Source organism: Eucyclogobius newberryi, unplaced genomic scaffold (genome assembly GCF_026437365.1).
Source record: "Eucyclogobius newberryi isolate DKJ021-1_F unplaced genomic scaffold, fEucNew1.0.hap1 SCAF_11, whole genome shotgun sequence".
Taxonomy (NCBI): domain Eukaryota; kingdom Metazoa; phylum Chordata; class Actinopteri; order Gobiiformes; family Gobiidae; genus Eucyclogobius; species Eucyclogobius newberryi.
The window spans coordinates 36389796-36412796 of record NW_027315735.1 but is presented as its reverse complement, the minus strand read 5'-3'; the positions used below and the strand labels follow the sequence as shown (position 1 = coordinate 36412796).

Genomic DNA, 23001 nt, shown 5'->3' with positions numbered 1-23001 from the left:
GTATAATGGTTTTTCACAACAAAGATTATCGTCGTTTATCGCCGAACTGCGCAGAAAAAAGCTGCTTATCCGCAAAGTTCTCCAAAAAGTCGTGCTCGTTTTCGCTTCGTAAAACATCCATTCATAATTATTACTATCCATTCCAGTTTTTAGTCTAGATTCGAACATCGACGTCTCATAACCGACACAGTGTGCGCCTTTGAGCGGGTAAACGGGGGCGTGGCAGAGTAAGCCTCACCGTCCCCATGGACACGAGCGAAGTACGGACACGAGCGAAGTACAGACACGAGCGAAGTACGGACACGAGCGAAGAACGGACACGAGCGAAGTACGGACACGAGCGAAGTACGGACACGAGCGAAGTACGGACACGAGCGAAGAACGGACACGAGCGAAGTACAGACACGAGCGAAGAACAGACACGAGCGAAGAACAGACACGAGCGAAGTACGGACACGAGCGAAGAACGGACACGAGCGAAGAACGGACACGAGCGAAGTACGGACACGAGCGAAGTACAGACACGAGCGAAGAACGGACACGAGCGAAGTACAGACACGAGCGAAGTACGGACACGAGCGAAGTACAGACACGAGCGAAGTACAGACACGAGCGAAGAACGGACACGAGCGAAGAACGGACACGAGCGAAGTACAGACACGAGCGAAGAACGGACACGAGCGAAGAACGGACACGAGCGAAGAACGGACACGAGCGAAGTACAGACACGAGCGAAGTACGGACACGAGCGAAGTACAGACACGAGCGAAGAACGGACACGAGCGAAGTACAGACACGAGCGAAGAACGGACACGAGCGAAGTACAGACACGGCGATGCGTTTGGGGGAAAACCCTCCACTTACTTGTTGATGGTGCGACCGAACGTCACCTGGACCAGAGCGATGAGCGTTTTCCTCACCCACTTGAACACTAAAGAGGAGACAGAGCGCGTGAGCACGGTAACCACGGAAACCACATCGGGTCAACGTTGTAGAAGAGTAAAGAAACGCTCGCCGTACTTCCTCGGAGTTCGAATATCTCCCCGATGAGGGCGAAGCAGGGCTCGGCCAGCGCGTCTCGCCGGCCGTCGGGCTCGTCGCCGTAGTCCGACAAGTCGCTGTCGTCGTCGCCGTCCTCCTGCGGCGAGAAAAACGGACAAAGGAGCGCCGCGGTTACCGGGGGAAACGAAGCCGGAGACGGGTCGGAAAGGCGGACGTTTGACCTGGTACGCGGCTCGTAACGTTGTAATTAGCGTAAATGAACTAAATAAAGCGTAACAAAACGAGTGATAAATGTCAGTAGAAAAGACGATTATACGATTTTCTGGACTAAAAAACATGTACGAAATGACATTTTTATCACACAGACGGCGGCACTAGAAGCTAAATAACGGCTAAGTAGTATAATAATAATCAATAATACACTTTATTCATGAACTAGTTCTATCTAGAAGTCTTCAGTCGCCATATTTCCACTTTTAATTGGATGAAAATTAACTTTAAATGTACAACAAAGACAATCGGCGACATTTCGAGCATTAAACGCGAGCGTCAGAAGCGTCTAAAGCCGTACTACGGGACATTACGTCGTGCATCTAGACAGTGTGTTTCTTTACGTCAGGGTGGGAGAAAAAGTCCCCGGGGAATCGCTCCAGAAACGAGGCCAGCGAGAAGGAGGACTTCTTCTGGATGGACATGACCTGCAACACAAACGTCCCAGAATCAGATAAACGATGTCTCTGACGGCGACAAGCTTCGAGCGACGTGATGCGAGCCGATCGACGGGGGCGGGGTTTACCCAAGACGCCGCGGGGTCTTTAACTGGCTGAAGCGTCATTTTTAAACGCAAGAGACGGTTTTTAGCTGGTCACTCGCGCCTCACACATCGCCCTTCTTTTTTTAAAGCTCCTTCGGACTGGAATAAGCTTCAACAGCAACATTTCAATTGTATAAATCTCCAGTTTACTCCGATCTAAAACTCTCCTGTGCCTGTAATACATGACTACTACTACTATTACCGTGTATTTCTACTGCGTATGTTGAACTCGTACTCGTGTCACGTGTCTGTTCTTAAATACGTGGACAAAAACGATGCTAAAACACGACAAACTACACGATAAACAAACCAAACGGACGATATTTCTATTGTTTCGTTGTTTTCATTATTATACTTGGCTTTAATATCTTTGTATAATTAACATGTTTGTTAGACTCAAGAGAACACGTTCAAACCTTTTACACATCTGTTATTACACTCTTTTAATCATATACATGTTTATTTATGCATCATCATCCTTCATACACGGTACAAATGCTGAATGTCATTGGTTTAAGAAGCTGAAACAAGTTAATCTCAGATATTGAAATGGACTAATTAAGAATTGTGGAATCTCCGTCACGATCTAAACTACTAATCGATCATAAAGAGAATAATGTGCCGGGTTCATTAATTAGGCCCAGCTTGTACTTTTATGAAAAACATATAAAAAGAAGATATAAATGCACAAACTGTAGTAAGAATAATGTACTTTTTAATCAAACCTGATGTATTTCTTGTTCTAAAGTGACATTTGTTGACACTTTTGGATCGTGTGGAGATATCTGAGTGTGTGTTTGACCTTGAGGTGTTCTGGAGACGGGCTGAGGAACGCATACAGAGCTTCTGACTGGCACAAGCGCTCGTCGCCAAGGAGACGCTGCGGGACGGAAACACAAACACAGAAGGCGTGAGGCGGCGTGAGGCGGCGTGTGGCGGCGTGAGGCGGCGTGAGGCGGCGTGAGGCGGCGTGAGGCGGCGTGAGGCGGAGCTCCGACCAGCAGGGGGCGGACGGGCGCCGTGGTTACCTGGAGGAAGGCGTTGAGCTGGGTTTTGCTCTTCTCCAAGAACTTCTGGTCGATGGATTTGAAAGGAAGTTTGCTCAAGGACGGCAACTGGAGCTTCTTCAGCGACGGAAAGCACTGGAAATACAACAAGTACAGTTTATACTTAAAAACATAACGTTACACAGATTAAGACTCCTCTGCATCATCTGCTTCATCTGCTTCATCTGCATCATCTGCTTCATCTGCTTCATCTGCATCATCTGCATCATCTGCTTCATCTGCTTCATCTGCTTCATCTGCTTCATCTGCATCATCTGCTTCATCTGCTTCATCTGCATCATCTGCTTCATCTGCGTCATCTGCATCATCTGCTTCATCTGCTTCATCTGCTTCATCTGCATCATCTGCTTCATCTGCTTCATCTGCGTCATCTGCTTCATCTGCATCATCTGCTTCATCTGCTTCATCTGCATCATCTGCATCATCTGCATCATCTGCATCATCTGCATCATCTGCTTCATCTGCATCATCTGCATCATCTGCATCATCTGCTTCATCTGCTTCATCTGCATCATCTGCATCATCTGCATCATCTGCATCATCTGCATCATCTGCTTCATCTGCATCATCTGCTTCATCTGCTTCATCTGCTTCATCTGCATCATCTGCATCATCTGCATCATCTGCATCATCTGCTTCATCTGCATCATCTGCTTCATCTGCATCATCTGCAACATTTTGTCGACTAAAACTGACTAAAAAGTAGATTATCTTTGTCAACAATTTTCATCAAATAATAAAAACTGAACATCCATAAATAAATAAACATGTTTGTACATATTCACACGGCAATGCAGTAACATGTATCATAGTTAAAATTGAATAAATATGATTGTGGCGTGCGGATGGCGTTTACCTCGGTGAGTTTTCGGTGCAGGATCTGGAACTCAGTCAGTTTCCTCTGGACGGTCCAGCGGCTGTGGCTGGACTCGTCCGCTTCGGTCAGACTCACGCAGACGCTGTAACAGGCCACGGTCTCACTGCCATCCTCCGCTGCCGCCTAAAAAAACAACATTCATAAAGAAATGTGCCGTTCTGAAACAAAATGTTTTGATGAAAATTCTAAACATATTTATCTTAACTGCATTTTAGTTCAATGAGTTTAAGTGTCCTCAAAATGTGTGCAAAATACCTTTTTACTCTTGAAATACAAAGAAATACTTAAAAATATATTCTATTACTTACTCACTATTACTTTTGTGTTTTGCAGTTTTATCCCTGGACACGACACACATTTGACTGAGGATCGTAACACGTAGAACTCGTGCGTCATTGTCATCACTAAAGTGTTCCGTGACCGTTTCGAATTCTACACCGCGTCATGGAAACCACAGACCGTCTTTATCTCACTTCTCACATGGCTCGGTCCTAAAAGCGTGATTCCAGTGGCGGTGTGTGATTCCAGTGGCGGCGTGCGATTCCAGTGGTGGCGGCGTGTGATTCGGTGTGTGATTCCAGTGGCGGTGTGGCGGCGTGTGATTCCAGTGGCTGTGTGTGATTCCAGTGGTGGCTGTGTGTGATTCGAGTGGCGGTGTGGCGGCGTGTGATTCCAGTGGCTGTGTGTGATTCCAGTGGTGGCTGTGTGTGATTCGAGTGGCGGTGTGGCGGCGTGTGATTCCAGTGGCTGTGTGTGATTCCAGTGGTGGCTGTGTGTGATTCCAGTGGCGGTGTGGCGGCGTGTGATTCCAGTGGCTGTGTGTGATTCCAGTGGTGGCTGTGTGTGATTCCAGTGGCGGTGTGGCGGCGTGTGATTCCAGTGGCTGTGTGTGATTCCAGTGGTGGCTGTGTGTGATTCCAGTGGCGGTGTGGCGGCGTGTGATTCCAGTGGTGGTGTGTGATTCCAGTGGCGGCGTGTGATTCCAGTGGTGGCATGTGATTCGGTGTGTGATTCCAGTGGCGGTGTGGCGGCGTGTGATTCCAGTGGTGGTGTGTGATTCCAGTGGTGGCGGTGTGTGATTCCAGTGGCGGCGTGCGATTCCAGTGGCGGTGTGTGATTCCAGTGGCGGTGTGTGATTCCAGTGGCAGTGTGCGATTCCAGTGGCGGTGTGCGATTCCAGTGGCGGTGTGTGATTCCAGTGGCAGTGTGTGATTCCAGTGGCGGTGTGTGATTCCAGTGGCGGTGTGTGATTCCAGTGGCAGTGTGTGATTCCAGTGGCGGTGTGCGATTCCAGTGGCGGTGTGTGATTCCAGTGGCAGTGTGCGATTCCAGTGGCGGTGTGTGATTCCAGTGGCGGCGTGCGATTCCAGTGGTGGCATGTGATTCGGTGTGTGATTCCAGTGGCGGTGTGGCGGTGTGGCGGCGTGTGATTCCAGTGGTGGTGTGTGATTCCAGTGGTGGTGTGTGATTCCAGTGGCGGTGTGGCGGCGTGTGATTCCAGTGGCGGTGTGTGATTCCAGTGGCGGCGTGCGATTCCAGTGGTGGCATGTGATTCGGTGTGTGATTCCAGTGGCGGTGTGGCGGCGTGTGATTCCAGTGGTGGTGTGTGATTCCAGTGGCGGTGTGCGATTCCAGTGGCGGTGTGTGATTCCAGTGGCGGCGTGCGATTCCAGTGGTGGCATGTGATTCGGTGTGTGATTCCAGTGGCGGTGTGGCGGCGTGTGATTCCAGTGGTGGTGTGTGATTCCAGTGGTGGTGTGTGATTCCAGTGGCGGTGTGGTGGCGTGTGATTCCAGTGGTGGTGTGTGATTCCAGTGGTGGTGTGTGATTCCAGTGGCGGTGTGGCGGCGTGTGATTCCAGTGGCGGTGTGTGATTCCAGTGGCGGTGTGTGATTCCAGTGGCGGTGTGCGATTCCAGTGGCGGTGTGTGATTCCAGTGGCGGTGTGCGATTCCAGTGGCGGTGTGCGATTCCAGTGGTCGCGGTGTGTAATTCCAGTGGTGGCGTTGTGCGATTCCAGTGGATGTGTGTGATTCCGGTGGCAGTTTCTGACCTCTGCGGCGGTGATGGTCGCCCTCCAGTGGCCCAGGTTCTCGCACCACCAGTCTGTGCGGCTGATGTGCTGCTGCAGCTCACTGTGCTCCTTCTCCATGGCCCCGATCTCCTCCTTTAGTTTACTCACGATCTGAAAGCGCACAAGATAAAAGAGTCAAACCGTATCGTCCGTTCAAGATGTCTCAGAATATCACAAAGCAATAACTGTATCCTCAGTGTCCTGGTGCAGCTCTTCAAGGTTCTTAGTTTGAGTTTGCGATATAGGCCCTCGCCCCCCTTGCGACACCTCTAATCTCCCCACCTACATCACTCCTCCCCCCAAAAAAAAAGAGTACAAACTTTATACTACTTCATTCAACATTTTCACGACCGCACGGTTTGAGATAGAGTCATGTTCCTTTTGGCTTTTATGTTCAGTGTGATGTGGAGATTAAGTGTGTCACATTTTAACGGTTTATGACAAAGTAAATGTTTTCATCCCATTCAAAATGCCTGTAAACCGAAATGCAGTTAGGTCTATGGCAATATTTGTTAGGTTGCCACAGTAACATGCTTTTAGATAGAGGTATGCTGTCATTTACTTTTTTGTTCACAGTGGTAAGAAGAATGGCTGTGCCAAATTGTATTCGTCTACGTCAAAGTAAATCTTTTTACTTCATTAAAATGTTCAAGGGGGCGCTGTAGAGCCTTTGTAATATATATCTATATATTATACGTCATTGCGTTCAGCTCATCATTTTGCACAAAACTTACATTCATGCGGGAAAAAAGGACACCTCATTCTAGAGAAACGCAAGTTAACACTTAAAAAATGGCATTTTTTCTGAACGAGCTTGCCACGCCCACATTTGGAATTGTATCAAAAATCTCTAATTGCAAATGGGTGCAGTTAATTTTGACAAATTATAAAGTTTTGAAAAAATTGGGTTCGGCCTACAATGGCCGACTCCCTGTTGGGTTTAGGGCGGGGTCATAATATGTTTTCATAAGTCACTGATGAAAAAGGCCCGTCATTAACGTAATGTATTTTCAGAGTCAGAATCAGACAGGGTTTATTGTCATCGTCAATAAACAGAATTCACAAACACAAGAACTTGTCTTGGTGATTCGCTGCAACATAAAACAAAGAACAATGAATGAGTCGAAAAGAGATTTTGAAATTTTAGCAAAAAATCTTTTTTCGACACCCAAAAAAAATATTTTTCCACCAATCCTGAATTTTGGGTCGAGTTTTTGTTAAAGTTCAGGAGGGTCAACAATGGAGTGGTTTGTGGGGAAAAAATAACAATTGAAAAAATAATAATAAAGTAAAAAAAAAATTCCGAGCATTTTTTTTTTCGCTAAAAAAAGTCAAAGCTAGAGTCACGTGATTTGGTCACAAATTTACCAATTTTTTCAATTGTTTATGACAAATGGATCGTCTATTGTGAATCTCTCTAAATAGAATTTTGGAGAAGCCATTTAATTAGCTAGCTACTACATTTACATATTGCGTTCAGCTTGGAAATCTTTACAAACGCTCGAGTAATATTTCCCAAGAAAAACATTAAGAAACATAGATTTCTATACATTTTCCAAAAGTTACAGCAATGTCCTCAGGTGAACTATTGTTTTGAGTGAGCGTTACTTTTTTACTGCCATTTATTTTGGCCATTGGCCCCATGAAAATCGATATTTGAGGTGGCGCTACTGAGCCGTCTTTCAATATTTTTTCACGGAATCTTCACTGCGTTTGTTTTGTGTACCTTCTCGTCTGGTTTGCGTGCGTTTGTTTTATGTACCTTCTTGTCTGGTTTGGGGGCATTTGTTTTACCTTCTCGTCTGGTTTGCGTGCGTTTGTTTTATACACCTTCTTTTCTGGTTTGTGTGCGTTTGTTTTATGTACCTTCTTGTCTGGTTTGCGTGCGTTTGTTTTATGTACCTTCTTGTCTGGTTTGCGTGCGTTTGTTTTACGTACCTTCTTGTCTGGTTTTCGTGTGTTTGTTTTATGTACCTTCTCGTCTGGTTTGGGGGCATTTGGTTTACCTTCTCGTCTGGTTTGCGTGCGTTTGTTTTATGCACCTTCTTTTCTGGTTTGTGTGCGTTTGTTTTATGTATCTTCTCGTCTGGTTTGCGTGCGTTTGTTTTATGTACCTTCTTGTCTGGTTTGGGGGCGTTTGTTTTATGTACCTTCTTGTCTGGTTTGGGGGCATTTGTTTTACCTTCTTGTCTGGTTTGCGTGCGTTTGTTTTACTTACCTTCTTGTCTGGTTTGGGGGCGTTTGTTTTATGTACCTTCTTGTCTGGTTTGGGGGCATTTGTTTTACCTTCTTGTCTGGTTTGCGTGCGTTTGTTTTACTTACCTTCTTGTCTGGTTTGCGTGCGTTTGTTTTCCGTACATTCTTGTCTGGTTTGGGGGCGTTTGTTTTCTGTACCGTTTTGTCTGGTTTGGGGGCGTTTGTTTTATGTACCTTGTCTGGTTTGGGGGCGTTTGTTTTTTGTACCTTGTCTGGTTTGCGTGCGTTTGTTTTATGTACCTTCTCGTCTGGTTTGCGTGCGTTTGTTTTACCTTGTTGTCTGGTTTGCGTGCGTTTGTTTTATGTACCTTCTCGTCTGGTTTGCGTGCGTTTGATTTGTGTACCTTCTTGTCTGGTTGGTGTGCGTTTGTTTTATGTACCTTCTCGTCTGGTTTGCGTGCGTTTGTTTTGCGTATCTTTTTGTCTGGTTTGTGTGCGTTTGTTTTATGTACCTTGTCTGGTTTGGGGGCGTTTGTTTTACCTTCTTGTCTGGTTTGCGTGCGTTTGTTTTATGTACCTTGTTGTCTGGTTTGCGTGCGTTTGTTTTATGTACCTTCTCGTCTGGTTTGTGTATGCGTTTGATTTGTGTACCTTCTTGTCTGGTTGATGTGCGTTTGTTTTATGTATCTTCTCGTCTGGTTTGCGTGCCTTTGTTTTATGTACCTTCTTGTCTGGTTTGTGTGCGTTTGTTTTATGTACCTTCTTGTCTGGTTTGGGGGCGTTTGTTTTATGTACCTTCTTGTCTGGTTTGGGGGCGTTTGTTTTATGCACCTTCTTTTCTGGTTTGTGTGCGTTTGTTTTATGTACCTTCTTGTCTGGTTTGCGTGCGTTTGTTTTACGTACCTTCTTGTCTGGTTTGGGGGCGTTTGTTTTATGTACCTTCTTGTCTGGTTTGCATGCGTTTGTTTTATGTACCTTGTCTGGTTTGCGTGCGTTTGTTTTGTGTACCTTCTTGTCTGGTTTGGGGGCGTTTGTTTTACCTTCTTGTCTGGTTTGCGTGCGTTTGTTTTATGGACCTTGTTGTCTGGTTTGTGTGCGTTTGTTTTCTGTACCTTGTTGTCTGGTTTGTGTGCGTTTGTTTTCTGTACCTTCTTGTCTGGTTTGCGTGCGTTTGTTTTATGTACCTTGTTGTCTGGTTTGTGTGCGTTTGTTTTCTGTACCTTGTTGTCTGGTTTGTGTGCGTTTGTTTTCTGTACCTTCTCGTCTGGTTTGCGTGCGTTTGTTTTATGTACCTTGTTGTCTGGTTTGTGTGCGTTTGTTTTGTGTACCTTCTTGTCTGGTTTGTGTGCGTTTGTTTTCTGTACCTTCTCGTCTGGTTTGCGTGCGTTTGTTTTCTGTACCTTCTTGTCTGGTTTGGGGGCGTTTGTTTCACGTACCTTCTTGTCTGGTTTGCGTGCGTTTGTTTTCTGTACCTTCTTGTCTGGTTTGGGGGCGTTTGTTTTCCGTACCTTCTTGTCTGGTTTGTGTGCGTTTGTTTTACGTACCTTCTTGTCTGGTTTGCGTGCGTTTGTTTTCTGTACCTTCTTGTCTGGTTTGGGGGCGTTTGTTTTCTGTACCTTCTTGTCTGGTTTGCGTGCGTTTGTTTTACGTACCTTCTTGTCTGGTTTGCGTGTGTTTGTTTTATGTACCTTCTTGTCTGGTTTGGGGGCGTTTGTTTTCTGTACCTTCTTGTCTGGTTTGCGTGCGTTTGTTTTCTGTACCTTCTTGTCTGGTTTGCGTGCGTTTGTTTTCTGTACCTTCTTGTCTGGTTTGCGTGCGTTTGTTTTCTGTACCTTCTTGTCTGGTTTGTGTGCGTTTGTTTTATGTACCTTCTTGTCTGGTTTGCGTGTGTTTGTTTTGTGTACCTTCTTGTCTGGTTTGGGGGCGTTTGTTTTCTGTACCTTCTTGTCTGGTTTGCGTGCGTTTGTTTTCTGTACCTTCTTGTCTGGTTTGTGTGCGTTTGTTTTACGTACCTTCTTGTCTGGTTTGCGTGCGTTTGTTTTCTGTACCTTCTTGTCTGGTTTGGGGGCGTTTGTTTTATGTACCTTCTTGTCTGGTTTGCATGCGTTTGTTTTATGTACCTTGTCTGGTTTGCGTGCGTTTGTTTTGTGTACCTTCTTGTCTGGTTTGGGGGCGTTTGTTTTACCTTCTTGTCTGGTTTGCGTGCGTTTGTTTTATGGACCTTGTTGTCTGGTTTGTGTGCGTTTGTTTTCTGTACCTTGTTGTCTGGTTTGTGTGCGTTTGTTTTGTGTACCTTCTTGTCTGGTTTGCGTGCGTTTGTTTTATGTACCTTGTTGTCTGGTTTGTGTGCGTTTGTTTTCTGTACCTTGTTGTCTGGTTTGTGTGCGTTTGTTTTCTGTACCTTCTCGTCTGGTTTGCGTGCGTTTGTTTTCTGTACCTTGTTGTCTGGTTTGTGTGCGTTTGTTTTGTGTACCTTCTTGTCTGGTTTGCGTGCGTTTGTTTTATGTACCTTGTTGTCTGGTTTGTGTGCGTTTGTTTTCTGTACCTTGTTGTCTGGTTTGTGTGCGTTTGTTTTCTGTACCTTCTCGTCTGGTTTGCGTGCGTTTGTTTTATGTACCTTGTTGTCTGGTTTGTGTGCGTTTGTTTTGTGTACCTTCTTGTCTGGTTTGTGTGCGTTTGTTTTCTGTACCTTCTTGTCTGGTTTGTGTGCGTTTGTTTTCTGTACCTTCTCGTCTGGTTTGCGTGCGTTTGTTTTCTGTACCTTCTTGTCTGGTTTGGGGGCGTTTGTTTCACGTACCTTCTTGTCTGGTTTGCGTGTGTTTGTTTTGTGTACCTTCTTGTCTGGTTTGGGGGCGTTTGTTTTCTGTACCTTCTTGTCTGGTTTGCGTGCGTTTGTTTTCTGTACCTTCTTGTCTGGTTTGCGTGCGTTTGTTTTCTGTACCTTCTTGTCTGGTTTGGGGGCGTTCTGGATGGAGCCCAGCGCTTGTCTCTTGTATTCCAGTTTGTCGAAGAGCTGCCGGAGTTTGGTCGCCGCGTAACTCGCCTGCTCGTTGATGCCTTTGCTGCCCTCGTCTCCCACTTCCGGGTCCAGACCAGGGCACTGCACCGGGAAACACGGGTAAAACACCAACATCTCAGGCCATTTTTGCACCTTCAGCTCCGGCCTAGGCGTCCGTTACCTCCTCCTCCTTCTCGTTGCTGCACTGGCTCAGGTTCTGTTGATCGTCTCGCCGGATCAGTTTGTCGTAAAGGTCCGACACCAGGAACGACGGGTAGTATCGCTCCCTCATGGTCTCCGTCACCTGAGCGCCGGGCAGGGCGACAACCAGGTCATTTTAAACACTTTCAACACATTTCTTGCAGTTTTTTTTACCGTCCATCACATAAATTGACAAAATGTTACATTTCCTGGACAGTTTTAGAAGGATTCTGAGCGTTATCACAACAAGTATAAGAAGTTACTACTATATTGTGTTGAAAAATAATGCTTTTATCCGTCATTGACACTGGACGTAAATGTAAAGGGTTATAAACTCTTAATTAGGAGTTTAGAGTCTTTTCCAGATCTAAGGGCTACTGCGGTCGACCGTCGCGTGGTAGATGTTTCTCCTGACCTGTTCCTGGAGCCGGGTGAACACCTGCGTGCCTCGGTTCCCCACCAGACTCTGCTGGATCTCCTTCAGCAGCACCTTCTCCACCGGGATCTCTCTGCCCTCCACGAAGAACTTCTGGTAGATCTCGCCCACAATCTGCGGCACTTCGGCCTGGAAAAGGAATCACGGCAAAAATACAGCTTTGAAATGACACCAACAGCATTTAATCTGGTCCCCACGGAGTCTGTAGGTCTAACAACAAGCTGAACAAACGCTTGGTGAGACAAAGTGTACCTTGTTTGCCGTTTTGAGCGTCTCCACGAGCTCCCAGAAGCTGATGAGCGCTCGCTTGTCCACGCGCTCCATGTAAACTCTGAAGTGCTCCCTGTAGGCCGCGTTACACAAGATGTCCTCCAGCTGCAGGATCTGAGCGGAGACAGCGCTGAGGTTAGAGACGGAGACAGGGCGCGGCGCGAAGGGCTTGTGTAGGACACACACAAGATGAACCTTAGTTTAGTGGTCGAAAGTATCAAAACCCAGATACTAATCCATGCTCGATCTGATACCTGAGCAGGAGGTGTTCTCTTGTACCTTCTAAACGAGCAGGAGGTGGACTTCTCCCTGTACCTTCTAAAGGAGCAGGAGGTGGACTTCTCCCAGTACCTTCTAAAGGAGCAGGAGGTGGACTTCTCCCTGTACCTTCTAAACGAGCAGGAGGTGGACTAGGAGCAGGAGGTGGACTTCTCCTTGTATCTGCTAAAGGAGCAGGAGGTGGACTTCTCCTGTACCTTCTAAAGGAGCAGGAGGTGGACTTCTGTACCTTCTAAAGGAGCAGGAGGTGGACTTCTGTACCTTCAGAAGGAGCAGGAGGTGGACTTCTGTACCTTCAGAAGGAGCAGGAGGTGGACTTCTGTACCTTCAGAAGGAGCAGGAGGTGGACTTCTGTACCTTCAGAAGGAGCAGGAGGTGGACTTCTGTACCTTCAGAAGGAGCAGGAGGTGGACTTCTGTACCTTCTAAAGGAGCAGGAGGTGGACTTCTCCCTGTACCTTCTAAAGGAGCAGGAGGTGGACTTCTGTACCTTCAGAAGGAGCAGGAGGTGGACTTCTGTACCTTCTAAAGGAGCAGGAGGTGGACTTCTGTACCTTCAGAAGGAGCAGGAGGTGGACTTCTGTACCTTCTAAAGGAGCAGGAGGTGGACTTCTGTACCTTCTAAAGGAGCAGGAGGTGGACTTCTCCCTGTACCTTCTAAAGGAGCAGGAGGTGGACTTCTGTACCTTCAGAAGGAGCAGGAGGTGGACTTCTGTACCTTCAGAAGGAGCAGGAGGTGGACTTCTGTACCTTCTAAAGGAGCAGGAGGTGGACTTCTCCCTGTACCTTCTAAAGGAGCAGGAGGTGGACTTCTGTACCTTCAGAAGGAGCAGGAGGTGCTCTTCCGTACCTTCTGGCTCTGCGGCTCCTCCCCCTCGTCGCCTCCTCCCTCCTCGCTGTTCTCGTAGTTGGGACCGCCCAGCAGGCGGATGCGTTTCTCACACTGCTTCTTGGCGACCGTCAGCTGGTTGATGTAGCGCTTCATGTCTCGGGCCCTCAGCAGGTCGGCCTTCATCGCCGCCAGCTCTTTTCCTTTACGATCTGCGGCAAACACAAGAGACGGCGCACGCGGTCTCTCTATCACCATGGAAACGCCAGGTCGAGTTACGGATCGGGCCCGCGGGAAGGCGAGCCGCCCGCAGTGAGAATGCATGTGAAATGAATGCTGGACAGACACGTTTAATGCCACATGGGGGAACATTACACACAAAGTACTTACACCTGTTACATAGTGAATCCTTCAAGTTTACAGATATGAAGTTAAATAAACTATACTAGATTTAATGCACTAAAGTGTGATTTTCACTTCATTTTCAACAGTAAATAATGATGAGTTTTGCACCAATCGAGGAGCAGTTTGTGAAGTTGACAAATATATATAAAATGACAGGAAGAAGAGCGGATTTATACAATTTTTTGCACAACTTACACATTTTCTGACATTTTAAACACAATTTCAATTTCATCATCATAAAGAAGAAAAGAATAATATGAATAATAATACAAAAAAAAAAAAAATAATGTTTCCTTCTTTCCTTGTTATCACTTTGCCTGGAATGTTCCACAGTACGGCATTAAACCCATCTATGCATCGCCATGGAGACAAGCAGGTGACGCCACAAGGAACCACTAAATAAAAACACCTGCGGTTGAAAACAGGAACGCTCACACGGTGCGAACACACCGTGGAGACGAGCGGCAGAAAAGTTACACGGCGCAGCTTTAACTTTTACCTTTCTGCTTCTTGAGCTGAGGCAAGCTGCTGATGGTGGTGGCGTGGATGATTTCCACCACGATCTGATACCTGTGGGCGACACAGGGGCGGAGTTATCAGCAAACAAACAACAAACAAACAAACTGGAGAAAGGGAACGGAGTGAGTGACGCTGCTATAAGCTCCTCCCCTTCCTCCCTTCGGCTCGACGCGCTGACAGAAGCGGTGGATAAGAACGTGTGCCAGTGGTTGCCGTGGGCGACTATGGAAACTGTCGAGAGCCGTTCTGTTTGTTTAATGCGTGTTTTAAGATGGTTTCTTTATCGTCTGATCGAGCACAGCACCGTATTTAAACTGTAACTAGTTTATAATCATTTCACTGGAGCTATTTAAATCTTTGTTCAAAACGACTGTTCATGTCAAAAGGAAATTCTTTGTATTAACTTTATGTCGTCGTACCGTATTTTCCAGACTATAAGTGGCACCTTTTTTCATAGTTTTGGCCGGGGTGCGACTTATACTTATATTTATACTTTCATTCCAGAGCAACTTACATGTGATATTATTTGTTATTTTCAAACTGGCAACTGCATTTCATACTCCAGTGCGACTTATATATGTTTTTTCTTCTCTATTATGCATTTTCTGGCTGGTGCAACTTATAGTCCGGAAAATACGGTAAATCACACTGGAGTATGAAACGCGGTTGTAAGTGTGAAAATAACAAATAATATCACATATAAGTCACTCCGAAGTATAAGTATACAAGTATAAATATAAGTATAAGTCGCACCCCGGCCAAAACTGTGAAAAAAGGTGCCACTTATAGTCCGGAAAATAGGGTAATTGTTGCATTTTACGTGTCACGAATATATTTTATTGTGGACTTAAAGAACAGGCTCAAAATATCTTATTGATAAAACAATTAAAAATACATATCGTTCAATCTCTAAAAAAAGAGTGTACCAAACTCCCACTTCAACTGTAGATGAGTCACAGGACCATGAAGGTTTTAAGTTTAGCAACAAAACAGTAAGTATCATAGTAATAGTAATAGTATTTTGTGATAGCTGTTGTTGTAATCTGGACTGTACAGACTCTGAAACACAAGCAAAGGATGGTTTATCACAAATACAGAGGCAATTTAAACCACAAATCACCCAAAATACACTTTATCTGTAAATAATCCTCACATTTGGTTCAAACTGTATTAAATAACTAAAGAAATAACAGAAATAAAGAATCAATTGCGGCCCGGTCGACTTAATGCAGTGGAATTCCTTGTTAGCTGCTGTTTGCATGTTCTCCCTGCGCTGCACGGAGCCCTCTGGAGCGTCTTGCCTGAGTTGCTTGAGGAAGTTGACGTCTGCGGAGGTGGAGATGAGCTTGATGAAGTCCTCGTAGGACGCGGCGTAGGTGTAGGCCTTCTTCTGCTGATCGGCCTGCTGCTCCCGCTGCTCCAGCTGGGACAGGAGCATGCGGTTTATGGAGTCGGGGTCGCTCAGCACCTCCACCAGAGGCTTCAGCACTGGCACAGGCAGAACATGCATTTAGAAACGACACGGGAGAAGGGGCTGAGGAGAGGAGAGGAGGAGGGACTGAGGAGAGGAGGAGGGGCTGAGGAGAGGAGGAGGAGGAGGAGAGGAGGCTGAGGAGAGGAGAAGGAGGAGAGGAGAAGGGGGTGAGGAGAGGAGAAGGGGCTGAGGAGAGGAGAAGGGGCTGAGGAGAGGAGAAGGGGCTGAGGAGAGGAGAGGAGAAGGGGCTGAGGAGAGGAGGGGCTGAGGAGGAGAAGGGGCTGAGGAGAGGAGGGGCTGAGGAGTGGAGGGGCTGAGGAGAGGAGGAGGAGGGGCTGAGGAGGAGAGGAGGAGGAGGAGAGGAGAGGAGAAGGGGCTGAGGAGAGGAGAAGGGGCTGAGGAGAGGAGAAGGGGCTGAGGAGAGGAGAAGGGGCTGAGGAGAGGAGGGGCTGAGGAGAGGAGGGGCTGAGGAGTGGAGGGGCTGAGGAGAGGAGGAGGAGGGGCTGAGGAGGAGAGGAGGAGGAGGAGAGGAGGCTGAGGAGAGGAGAAGGAGGAGAGGAGAGGAGAAGGGGCTGAGGAGAGGAGGAGGAGGCTGAGGAGAGGAGAAGGGGCTGAGGAGAGGAGAAGGGGCTGAGGAGAGGAGGGGCTGAGGAGGAGAAGGGGCTGAGGAGAGGAGGGGCTGAGGAGAGGAGGGGCTGAGGAGTGGAGGGGCTGAGGAGAGGAGGAGGAGGGGCTGAGGAGGAGGAGGAGGAGAGGAGGCTGAGGAGAGGAGAAGGAGGAGAGGAGAGGAGAAGGGGCTGAGGAGAGGAGGAGGAGGCTGAGGAGAGGAGAAGGGGCTGAGGAGAGGAGGAGAGAAGGGGCTGAGGAGAGGAGGAGGAGAGGAGAAGGGGCTGAGGAGAGGAGGAGGAGAGGAGAAGGGGCTGAGGAGAGGAGAAGGAGGAGAGGAGAGGAGAAGGGGCTGAGGAGAGGAGGAGGAGGCTGAGGAGAGGAGAAGGGGCTGAGGAGAGGAGGAGAGAAGGGGCTGAGGAGAGGAGGAGGAGAGGAGAAGGGGCTGAGGAGAGGAGGAGGAGAGGAGAAGGGGCTGAGGAGAGGAGGAGGAGAGGAGAAGGGGCTGAGGAGAGGAGGAGGGGCTGAGGAGAGGAGAAGGAGGAGAGGAGGCTGAGGAGAGGAGGAGGAGGAGAGGAGGCTGAGAGGAGGAGAAGGGGCTGAGGAGAGGAGAGGAGAGGAATGAACATTCCATTCCATGGCTGGAGCCTAACAAGAAAACAGTCTTTACTCCACACATGTAGTACTTTTACACAAGAATACAGACACTCGCACTGCTTCAGCCATTGTACATGATCTAGTTTTATCTGTCGTTAAGACGTTCCAAAAAATATATATTTTAAAAATGAAATGGTTTTGTCCAGAGTTCAGACTTGATTAAAAGTCTGTAGAGCTTCTGTTTGTGAAATCCAGACTTTTATTTTGATAAATATGAATTTAATAAAAAATAGATTAGATATTTATTAATAAAATAATATTGGCAAGACTAGTACAAATGTAATATTTTGAAGGCTTATATTTTGTTTTAGGATTTCTTGGCTCGTGGGCTTTATTAGAAATGGGGATGAGAGCGGGGAAGGACACAGCAGCAAACTGTCGAGCGAGGGATTCAAACTTGTCCTGAACTGAACCGTCTGAAACACGGAGTTCTGTGACCTGCAGCAGAAGGACACACAACACACACAAAACACACACAACACACACACAACACACACAACACACACAAAACACACACAACACACAAAACACACACAACACACACAACACACACACAACACATGCAACACACACAACACACACAACACACGCAACACATGCAACACACACAACACACACAGAACACACAAAACACACACACAACACACACGCAACACACACGCAACACATGCAACACACACAACACACACAGAACACACAAAACACACACACAACACACACACAACACACACAACACACACACAAAACACACACAACACACACAGAACACACAAAACACACACACAACACACGCAACACATGCAACACACACAACACACACAGAACACACAAAACACACACACAACACACACAACACATGCAACACATGCAACACACACAACACACACAACACACACACAACACATGCAACACACACAACACACACAACACATGCAACACACACAACACATGCAACACACACAACACACACAACACATGCAACACACACAACACACACAGAACACACACACAAAACACACACAACACACATAATACACAAAACACACACAACACACACACAAAACACACACAGAACACACACACACCAGTGACCGGAACACACACAACACACACACTAGTGACCGGAACACACACAACACACACAACACACACACACCAGTGACCGGAACACACACAACACACACACTAGTGACCGGAACACACACACAACACACACCAGTGACCGGAACACACACAACACACACACTAGTGACCGGAACACACACAAAAGAACACACACACCAGTGACCGGAACACACACACAACACACACAACACACACAACACACACCAGTGACCGGAACACACACACAACACACACACTAGTGACCGGAACACACACAACACACACACAACACACACACACTAGTGACCGGAACACACACAACAGAACACACACACCAGTGACCGGAACACACACAACACACACAACACACACACTAGTGACCGGAACACACACAACACACACACAACACACACACTAGTGACCGGAACACACACAACAGAACACACACACCAGTGACCGGAACACACACAACACACACACACACACACACAACACAAACAGAACACACACAGAACACACACACCAGTGACCGGAACACACACACACAACACACAGAACACACACACCAGTGACTGGAACACACACAACACACACACCAGTGACTGGAACACACACAACACACACAGAACACACACAGAACACACACACAACACACAGAACACACACACAACACACACAGAACACACACACAACACACACACAACACACAGAACACACACACAACACACACAGAACACACACACAACACACACACAACACACAGAACACACACACAACACACACAGAACACACACACACACACCAGTGACAAGTGACCTTTGATTATATAATGCGACTAAAACTAATCTTAAAATACTTATATCTACAGTACGACTAAAATAGCATGAGTTTATTTTGAACACGTCATGACTTTTCCCTCTTTACACCACGTTAGAAGTGGAACTTTTGATCTTCAATCACACTTTGTTCATCATGTTAACGAGCTCGTCTTCTCTGCTCCTTCTCCACGCGCACAGAGACGCAGAGACACAGAGACGCAGAGACACAGAGACGCAGAGACGCAGAGACGCAGAGACGCAGAGACGCAGAGACACAGAGACGCAGAGACGCAGAGACGCAGAGACGCAGACACACAGAGACGCAGAGACGCAGAGACGCAGAGACACAGAGACACAGAGACGCAGACAGACAGACACACAGAGACACAGAGACGCAGAGACGCAGAGACGCAGAGACGCAGAGACGCAGAGACGCAGACGCAGAGACGCAGAGACGCAGAGACGCAGAGACACAGAGACGCAGAGACGCAGAGACACAGAGACACAGAGACGCAGACAGACAGACACACAGAGACACAGAGACGCAGAGACGCAGAGACGCAGAGACGCAGAGACGCAGAGACACAGAGACGCAGACAGACAGACACACAGAGACGCAGAGACGCAGAGACGCAGAGACGCAGAGACACAGAGACACAGAGACGCAGAGACGCAGAGACGCAGAGACGCAGAGACGCAGAGACGCAGAGACGCAGAGACGCAGAGACGCAGAGACGCAGAGACACAGAGACACAGAGACACAGAGACGCAGACAGACAGACACGCAGAGACGCAGAGACGCAGAGACGCAGAGACGCAGAGACGCAGAGACGCAGAGACGCAGAGACGCAGAGACGCAGAGACGCAGAGACACAGAGACACAGAGACGCAGAGACGCAGAGACGCAGAGACGCAGACAGACAGACACACACACCTTTGTTGGTGATGACCTCGGTGAGGCAGCAGCGCAGCGTGTGAGACTTGGCGTCCTTGTGGGGCAGCAGACACAGGAGGAGGATCCGGGCCACGCAGCGCAGGAAGGATAGCTCCGCCTCCGGGCTCACGAGGCACGGGTGGAGCGGGAACGGCCGAGCGCACTCCTCCGGCCTGGACAGAGAACACGACACACACACATCAAGTCTGAATGTGGATTATCCCGATGAGAATATGAGATGATAGATGCATCAGAGAGCGTCCCCGCAAACCACTTTGTAACACACAGAGTCAGACGTGAAGGACGTCACTGCCGTTTGGTCACGCCGTCGATTACCGTCAAATAACTATCAAATCTTGATGTTTCTTCACACAATAATCATTTGATCTGGTTTCAAACCAGGAATGTTGCGTGTCGGCTTATGAGGCGGTCGAACGCGACCGTGTCATTCCTCTGACGCAGACACGACGAGGAAGGCTCGACTTTTCTGTGGCACGAGACCATCAAACGAGCAGCGGCTAGACCCTGCGCCCCCGTACCCTGCGCCCCCGTACCCTGCGCCCCCGTACCCTGCGCCCCCGTACCCTGCGCCCCCGTACCCTGCCCCCCGACCCTGCGCCCCCGTACCCTGCTGCGCCCCCGTACCCTGCTGCGCCCCCCGTACCCTGCTGCGCCCCCCGTACCCTGCTGCGCGCCCCCCGTACCCTGCTGCGCCCCCCGTACCCTGCTGCGCCCCCCGTACCCTGCGCGCCCCCCGTACCCTGATGCACCCCCGTACCCTGCTGCGCCCCCCGTACCCTGCGCGCCCCCCGTACCCTGCGCACCCCCCGTACCCTGATGCACCCCCGTACCCTGCGCGCCCCCCGTACCCTGCGCGCCCCCCGTACCCTGATGCGCCCCCCGTAACCTGCGCGCCCCCCGTACCCTGATGCACCCCCCGTACCCTGCGCGCCCCCCGTACCCTGCGGACTGTACCATGTTCAGAACTGTAACACGGACCCACCTCGCCGCCGCCGCCTTGAGCCCGGTGAAGTGCGTGTGCAGGACGCGTATGGAGTCGTAGCAGACCACGTTGACCACGTCGATGTGCGCCAGGCGCCCGCGGAGCTGCGCCATCATCTGCCACCAGTCCTCCGACAGCATGGAGTACAGCTGGCCCTCGTCGTGGCTCAGGGGCACGTACCAGGACAGGATGTAGTCCCTGTACGCGAAGTCGAACACTGGAGGAGAACGGACAACACAACAAGAGGCTGAAACAGGAAGTAGTCCCTGTACGAGAAGTCGAACACTGGAGGAGAACGGACAACACAACAAGAGGCTGAAACAGGAAGTAGTCTCTGTACGAGAAGTCGAACACTGGAGGAGACGTTTTCATTTCATAAAAACCAAACGTGTGAAAGAAAGAAAATTAAGGATTTCACAGTTGATTGGTCATCGTGCCAACAATTGTGAAAAATGGTCAAATCGTTTTTTTTTCACAATATATTCAAAAGAAGTGAAAAATATAAATTAAGATTAAAGTTTAAGTCATTTAAGTTCAGTTCAAACTTGATGAATGTCAACCTGAATGTAAAGTGATTTTTCATTGTCACATTTACGTCACGACTTTGCACCGTCATTCAGAACGTTTCACGTATAAATACTTCTTCACGTCATCTTTTGCACTCCAAACGGTGGTCGTTAGCATTAAAAGTTGGTTAGTGGAATAACAAAGGTAAATAGGAGGCTGCGTTTTCGGATCTGGACGTGGAGCTGAACCGATGAGTAAAAGAGTAACGCCCAAAACGCACTAAAAATGTAAACAAAGCATCGGGTCGCAGACGTCAATGTTCATCAGATCAGATTTGGGCCATTTTGCCGGCGTCGGATTCAAAAACACCTGACGAAGGCAAAAAACGGCTGAAACGTTATCTAATAAAAACTGCCTTGCTTGAATTTTTTATGAAGACGAACTCAACCAACTCCAGTACGATTATTCTGACGGTAAAAAGCTCCAAAAGCCAGACCACGCCCTCTTTTAGACGGTTAAAATCCACACTTTCTGAAGCCGCTCGTGGGTAAAGTGTGATTTTTTCCCGCTGTCACTTTTGAGCTCTGTTGTTGGACGGGCCGCGGATTGGATAATTGTTGCGGCGACGGAATAATAACCGTGAAACGATCGCAGCGCAATCGGTGCCGCTCTCGAAACAAAGAACGCATTGAAGAAAACGTCCCGAAACAGATCAGCCGCCGGCGAGCGCTAACGATGTAATGGAATAAGGAGCTGGAAATGAAGGAATGTCAGCGTGACTAATCCGGACGTTTGAACGGAGGCTTTTGTCATTAGATGTGTTATTACGGTTAATTTGAGGGTCATTTTAAAAAGGACACGGCAAATTATGTATTGTTCTGTTTGGCGTCGTGACAAATCTTAAATAAAAGAACCAATTTCTGCTGTAAAAAAAAAATCATAAAAACAAGTCGACAACCAAAACAATTGTTAGCTGCCGTCCTAATTGCGATCCAACAGCAAAAAAGTGCTAAAATGCATCTTTAAATTAAGCTGTTGAAGTGTAAAGTATTAGACAAATGTGAAAAATACTCACAAAAATGCCAAAATATCACGTCATACTCTTGTTTTTTATATTACAATATTAATTTGTTTTGTTTTTAGGGTCTTTTCGCAGCATTTTGATCAGCTGAAAACATGTTGTAATTGAAATTGTCGCGTTATTTCTATGTTTTTGGCCGTATTGCGTATTGTGTGCGATTTTAACCGCCTGTAGAACTATGAGATTTGTTTTTCAAGTGAAATAGTAAAAGTACAGTACAAGAGTTTAAAACGAGCTGAACGATAAACCGTTTAAAAAAAGATGATGCCTCTTGCTTGTCGTGCGATCATATATACCTAAAAGTAACTTGATTGTATCTTTAAAATCAGTTCTTTGTTGATTAGTAAAGGCAATAAGTGATTCATTTACTAAAAACAATTGCTATTAACTGTGTACCATAGTCGTCTAGTACTATAAACACAAACATTACCGTATTTTCCGGACTATAAGTCGCACCTTTTTTCATAGTTTTGACCGGGGTGCGACTTATACTTATATTTATACTTATATACTTATACTCCGGAGCGACTTATATGTGATAGTATTTCTTATTTTCACACTTGCAACTGCATTTCATACTCTGGTGCGACTTATAGTCCGGAAAATATGGTCTTTTAACAGTCTTTTTTTGAACATATTGTTTTCCTTTATGACTCGGTGTAAAAAAACGTTGTGCGATCACTCCTACACGAGCGACCCGAGGGTTACGCGCTCAGTGGCATCATCGGCTCCAAGGGCAAACCGGCTCGGGCTCCTGTATCTCGCTCCTCCATTTAAATCCACTTATCGTACGAGTATTCCGGGTTTACTGATCGAAGACGCGTCGCATTAGTGGAAAATAACACGCGTCAA

At 47.5% G+C, this 23001-nt stretch overlaps 1 protein-coding gene across 1 annotated transcript in view; it reads right to left on the bottom strand.

The window, feature by feature from the left end:
• Positions 1-23001, bottom strand: part of snx25 (sorting nexin 25) — a 44328-nt gene that overhangs the window by 11927 nt on the left and 9400 nt on the right. The window contains exons 5-20 of the mRNA XM_072440048.1: positions 20562-20778; positions 19559-19731; positions 15267-15453; positions 13946-14016; positions 13063-13253; positions 11917-12048; positions 11644-11793; positions 11209-11331; positions 10971-11129; positions 5813-5944; positions 3740-3883; positions 2845-2958; positions 2619-2696; positions 1617-1700; positions 1021-1138; positions 865-931 (exon numbers count right to left, since the gene is read on the bottom strand). Of these exons, the coding sequence (XP_072296149.1) occupies positions 865-931; positions 1021-1138; positions 1617-1700; positions 2619-2696; positions 2845-2958; positions 3740-3883; positions 5813-5944; positions 10971-11129; positions 11209-11331; positions 11644-11793; positions 11917-12048; positions 13063-13253; positions 13946-14016; positions 15267-15453; positions 19559-19731; positions 20562-20778 (2140 nt within the window). The remainder of the gene's footprint in view (positions 1-864; positions 932-1020; positions 1139-1616; positions 1701-2618; positions 2697-2844; positions 2959-3739; positions 3884-5812; positions 5945-10970; positions 11130-11208; positions 11332-11643; positions 11794-11916; positions 12049-13062; positions 13254-13945; positions 14017-15266; positions 15454-19558; positions 19732-20561; positions 20779-23001) is intronic.